Consider the following 10,850-nt stretch of genomic DNA (forward strand, 5'->3'; position numbering starts at 1 on the left):
ATGTGAGAATGCCAATTTATCATTTTACAGTAAGAAATATAACTGGCAAGTTGGCCAAAAGACTAGGATTTTATTTAATCCTTCAGAAGAAAATGTGTAGTAGAACAAGTAACTTTTGCATGTATTTACTCCTTATGAACTCTGTAGACATGTTTTTCTTATAGTGTTAAATAGAATGCTATAAATAAAGTTTTTAAATAATTGAGGAAAAGATACTTCTTGATAACAGTATTTCAAGAATATTTGAATTCCTTTTTCTGATTAGAAAAGTAGAGATTTCAAAATTACTTTGTTTACATTGTCTGTCTTTGGGCTCATTTCAGAGCATGGAATACCTACATCAGTTGACTTTATAGGCTGTGATCCAGCTCATATGGTAACCTCTTTCAATACTGGTAGTGCAGTAATTTATGATTTGGAAACATCACAGTCATTGGTGATACTTTCATCACAGGTAGATTCTGGTAAGTGTTCATGGAGTTTGTTTGAAACCTTGAAAAGGATTATTACACAATAGAGGGTGATCTTTTAGCTAATTTTCATATTTTGACTACTTAAATTTAGGATGGCAAAATTGTTTCATAATGTTACAGTTATGTTATTTCTGCTTTCTTCAAATTGTGCTTAAAAGCTTGGGTGGACATAAGAGAAAAGAGGAATGACTAGAGCAATATGAAGGTGAAAGTAGAGAAAATAACATAATGAACCTGATATACTCATAATTCAGCTTAAATACCTGTCTATAAATAATGTCCAGTATTGTACATGCAGTATGTGGTGTGTGTTTTACAGTTTATTTAGATAGGATCACATAAGATTTCTGTATTGCGATTGCTTGATAGGTCTTTCAGGTCTCTCCTTATCCATGGATTCCCTTTCATCTCTTTTATATTCCTTATTTTTAATTGAAGAAATTGGCTAGTTTGTCTTGTCAGGTTTCCCACAGCCTGGATTTTGCTAGTTGCATCCCTGCGTTATTTAACGTGCTTCTCTATTTCCTGTGAATTAATTGTAGATCTAGAGACTTATTCAAATTCAGATTCACTGTTTTTTTTTCCTCTTTTTAAAATTTTAAAATGTTTTTGGCAACTCTACTTCATAAGTAATTTGTGAGCTTTTATCAGAAGTATTTTCTGGTTGTTTATGTTTTTGTGATGCTTTCAGTCTTGATTATTGCCTGGGTTTATTAATTCATTTTCTACTGAAAAATGATTTCCTAATTTTATCATTCCCTCTCCATTTATTATAAGCTAGATTATTCCTATAAAAAGGAACATCTCCTTATCAGTAATTTGGTTACCTTGGGGTTAGTGTGTATTAAGGAAAGGCAAGATAAATGATTGGGTTTTGGTTTTCACCTTTATTTACCAGTTTTCAAAACAATGAGGTGGTTTGCTAGCACCCTCTACAGGTGACCAGTTTGTCTTGGGTGTTGTTTTTGGTATCATGGTACTCTTTCATGGATGTAAATGTATTTGATGTGTTTGAATTCATTGCAGGTATAATTTTTATCGCTGCTCAGATCCTTTCATTTTGGCCAGTGGGGCTAATTCAGTGGGGCTCAGGATGGCTCCTGAGTCCTTTTGCCATGACCCTGGTAGTTGTTGGTAGCTCACTGATATGACATGTGACAAGATGTTTTAGGTTCATCTTGTCCTTTTTGTGCCCCCAGATCTGAAATCAGCTATTTATCTAGGGAGTTTTGGTTTCTTTGAGTGGGAAATGGCATTTAGAGACTACAGTTGGGGTGCCAGGCTGTTGGGTTGATCCTCATGGTCTTCATGGCTCCTGCGTTGTTCATTAAGATAGGGTTTTTCAATGGACAGAGCTAGTAAATAAGCATTTTTTTAAAAGTAAAATACCTCCACTTCAAATTCAGATTTATCTTGGTTCTCAACAGAATTGTTTCTCATTTGATTTATCCCAAAGTATACACAGAGTCGTCTCAATAATAATACCGTTACCACCAAAAGACTGAATATTGATAATAAAACTTTGTACTTAGGGTATGTTCCACTAGGGATATACAATCTAATTACTGTGCTTTAAAGTCACTTGGAATAGTTTTCTTCCTTTGTAGCTGTACCACCAGTTGGATATACTTAAGTTCGTTTGTTTAATTTTATTTTTGATTTTCATTAATTTGTTTTAGAAAAACAACTGTCGGCTGGGTGCATTGGCTCATACCTGTAATCCCACCACTTTGGGAGGCCAAGGCAGGAAGATACCTTGAGGCTAGGAGTAGAGACCAACCTGGGTGGCTGGGTGTGGTGGCTCACACCTGTAATCCCAGCACTTTGGGAGGCTGAGGCGGGCGGAAGTCAGGAGATCGAGACCATCCTGGCTAACACAGTGAAACCCTGTCTCTATTAAAAATACAAAAACTTAGCCAGTTGTGGTGGTGCGTGCCTATAGTCCCAGCTACTCGGGTTGCTGAAGCAGTTGAATCACTTGAACTCGGGTGGTGGAGGTTGCGGTGAGCCGAAATTGCGCCACTGCCCTCCAGTCCGGGCAACAGAGCAAGACTCCGTCTCAAAAAAAAAAAAAAAAAAAGTTTAAAAAAAGAAAAAAAATAGATTGAGACCAGCCTGGGCAACATAGTGAGACCTCATCTCTACCAAAAACTTAAAAAATTAAGTGGGTATGTTGATATGTGCCTGTAGACCTAGCTTTGGAGACTGAGGCAGAAGAAACACTTGAGCTCAGGAATTCAAGGTTACCATAAGCTATGATTGCATCACTGCACTCCAACCTAGGTGACAGAGTGAGAGACCTTGTTTCTTAAAAAAAAATTGTTTTATAATTATGTAAAATATTTACATGGTGCCACGGTCAGATCTTAAACCAAAATTATCTTCTAAGGTCTCTGTCCCAGTATCTCCTCAAACCTATTTTTTTAAATTACCCTACATAGGTAACTATAACTGTGTGTGTGTGTGTGTGTGTCTGTGTGTGTGTTTATAGATATATATTTTATGTGTTTAGGTATAATATATGAGTTGCGGTACACATACAGAATGATCTAAAGTCTATTAATATTGAAGATTTTTCTCTAATTTATTTATTTTGATATTTCTCTGTTCTCCCTCATCTTTAATTTTAAAAAAAAAGTTGGTGAAACCCCATCTCTACTAAAAATACAAAAAAAAAAATTAGCTGGGCATGGTGGTGTGTGCCTGTAATCGCAGCTACTCAGGAGGCTGAGGCAGGAGAATTGCCTGAACCCAGGAGGCGGAGGTTGCGGTGAGCTGAGATCGCACCATTGCACTCCAGCCTGGGTAACAAGAGCGAAACTCCGTCTCAAAAAAAAAAAAAAAGTAACAGCTTACTGGTAAAGAAACAAATCTCATCTTTAAAGAGCATTAATTCAGTTCTTTGTTTTTTTGGGTTTTTTTGTCTGTGTAGGTAGGATGGGGATTGTTCCTTATAAACGTCTGACTAGCAGTTATGAATGTTTTCCTTCTGTAAAGGCTTATAATTATTTTATGGCTGGGTGCGGTGGCTCACGCCTGTAATCCCAGCACTTTGGGAGGCCGAGGTGGGTGGATCACAAGGTCAAGAGATCGAGACCATCCTGGCCAACATGGTGAAACCCCACCTCTACTAAAAATACAAAAATTAGCTGGGTGTACTGGTGCACACCTGTAGTCCCAGCTACTCAGGAGGCTGAGGCAGGAGAATTGCTTGAACCCGGGAGGCACAGGTTGCAGTGAGCTGAGATTGTGCCACTGCACTCCAGCCTGGCGCCTTGTGACGGAGCAAGACTCTGTCTTAAAAAAATAAATAAATAAATAAAAATTTATTTTATGGAGTCCTTATTAGAAGTAATAATTGTAGATCTTTTAAAAATTCTAAACTACCTATAATAAAGGGCTACATTAAAACACTGCTCATTTTTTCTAAATTTGAGCCTAGTACAGTCTGTATTATAGGACATGATAATGTAAATACTTATTTTTTAAAAATCTAGAGTCCTTGTTCTCAGATATTTTGTTTTATGCAAAAGGTTTGTTTTTTAATTATTTGTATATTTAAGCATGATTAAAAAGGCCATTATCCAACTTCTTACTGAAGGTTTTAATTTTAACATATTGTCTTTATTTTTCAGGTTTACAATCTAATAATCATATCAACAGAGTAGTAAGTCATCCCACACTTCCTGTTACAATAACTGCTTATGAAGATAGACACATCAAATTTTTTGACAATAAAACGGGTAAGCAAATTGTCTTCTTTTCAGTATTAGTAATACTGTAAATTTGAGATGATCAAAAATGCTATTTTATATAAGGTTTATTGAGTTTTCAGATATGAAATTGCAAAATGAAACCATTTTAACTCAGATTTTTGCTTTTCTTAATGTTGCACCTTGTAATTTATGTTGTTTTATCCTTAACTAGGCATAATACCTTGCCTAGCTAATATGATTTCTTCATGTCGTGTTAGTAAGTAGATTCTTCCATTTGAAATTTTTTCCTCATATTCTGTTATGAATTAAGTATGTCGGAAGAGGTCTTGTTTTGGTGTTTGGCATTTTAGATATATTCTTAAAACTATTTCTCAGTGGATCAAATGATGTTATAGTTCATAGTGTTCCTGTATTTCTTGTTGTAAGGAAATATACCAGTTGCACTGAAGTCAAATCAGATTTTAATTTAGCCATAGATGTGTGATTGTTTTTGTTTGTTTTGGGCCTCTATTGTCATTACCTAGAATAGTATATCATATATTGCTTGTTCTCTTTCAGGAAAGGTCTGACAGCTAGAAAGGCTACTTTGAGGAGAGGCTAAAACAGGGTACTGAAGGACTTCTAAATAAGAAATGTAAATGTTAATAGGAACACTGTTACAGGGTAACAAGTTATCAAGTAAGATAGTAACCCAGAATTACAGGTTTCTCTTTGAAGATTATATAGAAAATGGCAATATGTTTTAGTCTGTAGAGTCTTAACGATAAAATCCTTTGTTCAGACAACACTTTCATGGACAGATTATTTTTAATAAATTGCAGACAAGATGAATATTTACAGGTCTACATTGTACACAAGACGTAAGATTCAAGTGGATATTCTCTTTAAAAAAATATTTAAATATTTATTTATAGAGACAGGGACTCACTGTGCTGCCCAGGTTGTTCTTGGGGGCAAAAAAAAAACTGGGCTCAAGCAGTTCTCTCATCTCAGCCTCCCAAAGTGTTTGGATTACAGGCATGAGCCACTGCGCCCGGCCAGTGTTCTCAATTTAACACTTTATTTGTTTATTTATTTTTGAGACTGAGTTTCACGCTTGGTGCCCAGGCTGGAGTGCAGTGGTGCAATCTCAGCTTAGTGCAATCTCTGCCTCCTGGGTTCAAGAGATTATCCTGCCCCAGCCTCCTGAGTAGCTGGGATTACAGGCGCCTGCCACCACACTCAGCTAATTTTTGTATTTTTAGTAGAGATGGGCTTTCACCATGTTGGCCAGGCTAGTCTTGAACTCCTGACCTCACGTGATCCACCTGCCTCGGCCTCCCAAAGTGCTGGGATTACAGGCATTAGCCACCTTGCCCAGCCTCAATTTAACACTTTATCAAATCACTCCTTTGAACTATTTTTATGAAACCGAAAATGTTTTCCTCTGCTACAAGAGCAGAGGGGTTAATTTCCTTTGTGTTTCTAAAAAGATTTCTTTTTACTAATTATTAATGATTTACAGTTATATGGGAAAATGCAGGAATTCCAGTAGTTATATTAAAAGCAAAAGGTGAGAGTCTGTAGAGCTATTTTATTAACAGAAATCAAGAAAGTGGTCAGTAATTGTTTATTCAGTATCAAGGAGCATATTCTTTCAAATTGTTTCCAAATTCCACCTATTTATTCTTTCTGTTAACTAGTCTAGGAACTAGTAGTATGAAGATAATTGAAGCAGTACGCTCCAAATAATAGAAAAAAAATTTTTTTTTTTTTTTGAGACAGAGTCTTGCTCTGTTGCCCAGAGCTGTAGTGCAATGGCATGATCTCAGCTCAATGCAGCGTCTGCCTCCTGGGTTCAAGTGATTCTGGTGCCTCAGCCGCCCACATAGCTGGGACTACAGGTGTGTGCCACCATGCCTGGCTAATTTTTGTATTTTTAGTAGAGATGGGGTTTCACCATGTCGGCCAGGCTGTTCTCAAACTCCTGAGCTCAAGTGATCCGCCTGCCTCGACCTCCCAAAGTGCTAGGATTACAGGCATTAGCCACTGCACCTGACCACAATGGAAAAACTTGTTTCTCAAATGACATCCTCTCTGTCACCTTCTCTCTCTCTCTCTATCTCTCTCTCTCTCTCTCTCTCTCTCTCTCACTCACTCACTCACTTACTCACTCACTCACACACCCTGTTGAGTTACATGAAACTATGAGTTATTTTCAGATATGGTGTTTTCAAAGAAGTTCTTTAAAAATTCATTTAAGTATGGTAAACTAGATTGTCCCCATAACTTCTATTTCTGGTTAGCTGTTTTGAATAGAGTATTATTTTATAAAATCAGTAGTAAATTTGTTGAGCTTTTAAATCTGAAGCATGATAGAACTTTATGCTATGAATAGGTTCAATAAATATTTAAATGAGTAAACAATTTTAATAACAAAAATGTATTCAGCATTTTGTATTCTGTACTGTACTGGATACTATCATGTATAAGATGTGATTCCTGCTTTCTGTGGGCTTGTTGTCTAGAGGAAATAGGAACAGGTGGGGTGTGTGTGTATGCAAGATGAATCTTTACCTTAGGAATGGAAAAGTGTTCTGGGTTTGTTTGTTTTTAAGTGAAGGGAGTGACAGTAGGAAGTTACAGGTATGGGGATATTTTGAGCAGAGGCCTGGTGGTAGGGAACTTTTATAGGAATAGAAGTTTCTTATAGACAAAGCCAAAGATGTAAGTTTGGGGAAGGAAAATAGAATCTATTGAGGACTTTTTAGAACCAGGTTAAGAATATTCAGTTTTTGTCTATGCTGCATTATGTGGGAACCACTAAAAATATTTGAACAGGGGTTTGCAAAATTGGTTTAGAAAAATAAAGTCATATTTTGCACTATATGATAGATTCTTGACTTTAAAGGATTTAAAGTTTTCAATTTCTACTATTTATTTCAGAAAGATCTTTAGGGCCCCTGGTTTGTTAAATTTTGTAGAGGTATAAATTCGAGTTTCCTATACTGTGAAAGACGTACAGAGTGATTCTGGAAGAACCTATAGTATGAGTGAGGGATGTGGAGGAGTAGGAGGAAGATCTTGAAAAAGTTGTGGACTCATTCATTCAGCAAAATTTCTAGACTATCTGCCATATTCTTGGCACAGTTCTTGAAGCTTGATGAACAGAATGAAATGTCCTGTCCTCTTGGAGCTACAGACTCTTAGCATATTGTCTACTCTGTGTGAGACATTGCTCTATTTTATTTACATATATTAACTCATTTGCTCTTCTAATAACTCTATAAGATAGATACAGTACTATTATTATCCCCATTTTACATATGAGGTTAAAAGGCTTAAAGAAGTTAAGTGACTTGTACAGTATTTAAACTCACAGTCTGTTTCCGTAGTTCACATTTGACAATTGGACATCTTTATTTTCTTTCCATTTAATAGAGGCCCACAATATTAGCCAGTAAAAGGGCTTAAGGTGCCAGCAAGGGGAGAATGGGCATGTGCAGTGGCACATGTCCAATCTTTATTTCCTTAGTCATAGGAGGAAAAAAATAGGGTATGTCTTGGTAGAGAAGAAGGTATTAGCAGAATCATGAGGCCAAAATGAAATTAGTTAAATGTGAGAAGCTGCAGGTATATGTTAGTGAAAGAGAGGTTCTAGTTACTGAAAGGGGTCAGAAGCTTTGTGATTTATGTGGTTATCAGTGGAAGCCTAACATACAACTTGGTCCAGCATTGTAGTCTGTATTCATGGTCCATCTGAAGGGATTACTCACATTTTGAAGTGATTTTGTGACTCTGTGGAGAAGAAGGATTACTCTGAATTGACTTAAGATACTCAGGCTGAGGGTTAGTTTAGTGCACAGACTGGAGAACTGGAGTTAGACTTGGAAAATTATAGCATCCTTAAAGAAATGGATAGTTCTTATTTTGGGAAAAAATCTTTTGGTTTAGAGATGTTAAACTTAGGAGATAGAGGATCATTTTCAAGAGAGAAGTTTGAACTAGATCTGTGAATTAAAATTTAGCATCAAGGCTAGGTGTGATGGCTTATACCTGTAATCCCAGCACTTTGGGAGACTGAGGCAGGAGAATCGCTTGACACCAGGAGTTTGAGACCAGCAGCTCCTTTCAGTTTGAGGGTAGGCAACAATGCGAGATTCTGTCTCTACAAAAAATTTAAAAATTCGTAGGCATGGTGGCGTGTGCCTGTGATCCCAGCTACTGCATGGGAGGGTTGCTTGAGCCCGGGAGTAAGGTTGCAGTGAGCCATGCTGGTGCCACCTACTCTGGCCTGAGTGACAGAGCAAGACCTTGTCTCAAAAATATAAATAAAATAAATTTTAAAAATAAAACTAAATATCACAGATTTGACATAAGGAAAGCTAATGATGCCTGGTATTTAACCCCTAATATTTCAAAAGTATTATGGAGGCCAACCATTTTATATGCTGTAATCTTTTATAGGAATCTTGAGAGGAGTGGATTCTAGAACTGAAAGATAAATTATATTGAACTAAGCAATTGAAGATAGTTTGTTGAAGATTTTCCTGTTCTTTGGGGCTAGCAGAGTAGAATTTCTAAGATTATTCTGTTTATTACTCTTCATATTAATGAGAGACAGTTGTGGTTTGAAATGAGAGACTTCTTTAATTTGTCTTCAACTGATATAAGTGTTTAATAGTGCCAGAAAGTGATAGGACTTTTTTTCTTTTTTGAGACATATCCTCACTCTGACACCCAGGCTGGAGTGCAGTGGCACAATCTCAACTCACTGCAACCTCCACCTCCCAAGTTCAAGTGATTCTCCTGCCTCAGCTTCCCTAGTAGCTGGGATTACAGGTGCCCACTGCCACACCTGGATAATTTTTGTATTTTTAGTAGAGGCAGGGTTTCACCATGTTGGCCAGGATGGTCTCGAACTCCTGACCTCAGGCGATCTGTCCGCTTTGGCCTCCGAAAGTACTGGGATTACAGGCATGAACCACTGTGCCCGGCCTGCTATATTACCTTTTATAGGTTTTTTGGAGTGTATTTTTGCATATTTTATTATGTTGCGGTTTTGTATTCAGGTCAACAGCTATAGCCCCATCACAAATAACAAAACTAGACCTTTCATATCCTAGTGTAGAGTATCATCAGGGGACCAGAGACATGGCTAATAATTATAATTAGAATTTTGGGGAAAGCTTGTCTTTCATTAGGGACATCCCAGGCATTCGAGTAATAAAGACTCATTGCCGAGTGAAAGGAGAGCAACTTACAAAAGTGTCAGTGTTTCTATTTTATTCCCTTCCCTTTTCCTATAAAATCAGTTTATAATGCTTTCTATCCATCCAAAGCATATATTGCCATTGTAGGATGCCCTTGCCCCAAAGTATTTGTGCAATACAACTTTGTATTCACAACTTGTCTTTTAAATTCTACTTGCTGTTGAATTCCATTTACTTGCCAAATCTTTACTGAAGATATTCATTAAGTCATGTTTTTCAGAGCAGTGTTTTTGTTAATATCTGGGGAAATCTAGAGTAATTTGTTTATCCCTTTCTTCTTTCTTTTTTAGTGTGTGTAAAATGATTATATTTCAAAGGATAAGTGAAGTGAACTTGATACTGGAATGTTTAGGTAGAATTATATTTTCTATTGAATTATATTTTCTGGTGATTTATTTATTGTTAGCCCAGTATATAAAATAGTCTTAAGGTCTGTCACTAACACTTTTCCTTCCTTCCTTCTTCCCTCCCTCTTTCTTTTTCTTCTCTTTTCTCTTTCTTTTCCCCTTTCCTTTCAGTTTTCCTTTTCTTTCTTGACAGCATTTCACTATGTTACCCAGGCTAGCTAGAGTACAGTGGCTACTCACAGGCACAATCATAGTGCACTGCAGCCTTGAACTCCTAGGTTCAAGTGATTCCCCGACCTCAGCCTCCTGAATAGCTTGGGACTGCAGACACACCTCACCACACTTGGCTTATTTAATACCATTTTACATGATCTTAAGCCTTTGATGCAATCCTATTGTCATTGTTCTACAGTGTCTATCAGATATTGTCAAATACATGTTACACAGATGTCTTTTTTAGGAGTAATTATCAGAGAAAATTCTGTATTTAAATTAAAATTCTCTTGAAAACATTACTATAGTAGATTTACCCTTAAAACATTGTATTAAGTGAAAGAAGCCAGACACAAAAAGCCACATATTGTTATGAGTTCACTTACACGAAACACCCACAATAGACCAGTCTATAGAAAGAGTTGGTTAGTGGTGGCAGGGCTTAGAGGGACAAATAGGAGTGACTGCTTAATTGGGTATGGGGTTTCCTTTTCCAGTGATGAAAATGTTCTGAACTCTAGAGAATGGTGATGGTTGCATAACACTGTGAATGTTCTGAAATACGCTGGATTGTATACCCAGATGTTTACAGTGTAAATTTTATGTTGTATATATTTTACCACAATAAAAAAAATTGCTATAGTGATTGTTTTATATTGATGCTATATTGTAGGTTCTGTTCTCTCAAGTTAGTATTTGTGAAAACTTAATCTTCTCTGTTATATTTTGTTTAGGTAAAATGATCCATTCTATGGTAGCTCATTTGGATGCTGTTACAAGTCTAGCAGTAGATCCTAATGGAATCTATTTGATGTCTGGAAGTAAGTCTTAAAGTTCTGTAGTGCCCAC

General features: G+C 36.7%; 1 protein-coding gene across 2 annotated transcripts in view; it reads left to right on the forward strand.

Moving 5' to 3' along the window:
- Window positions 1-10,850, forward strand: part of STRN3 (striatin 3) — a 127,396-nt gene that overhangs the window by 114,752 nt on the left and 1,794 nt on the right. For both annotated transcript variants that reach the window (XM_012468395.3, XM_012468403.3), the window contains 3 exons: window positions 324-464; window positions 4,109-4,216; window positions 10,736-10,822. In XM_012468395.3, the coding sequence (XP_012323818.2) occupies window positions 324-464; window positions 4,109-4,216; window positions 10,736-10,822 (336 nt within the window). The remainder of the gene's footprint in view (window positions 1-323; window positions 465-4,108; window positions 4,217-10,735; window positions 10,823-10,850) is intronic.

The sequence above is a fragment of the Aotus nancymaae genome, unplaced genomic scaffold (assembly GCF_030222135.1).
Source record: "Aotus nancymaae isolate 86718 unplaced genomic scaffold, 86718_ANA_hifiasm-v0.15.2.pri h1tg000011l, whole genome shotgun sequence".
Lineage (NCBI taxonomy): Eukaryota > Metazoa > Chordata > Mammalia > Primates > Aotidae > Aotus > Aotus nancymaae.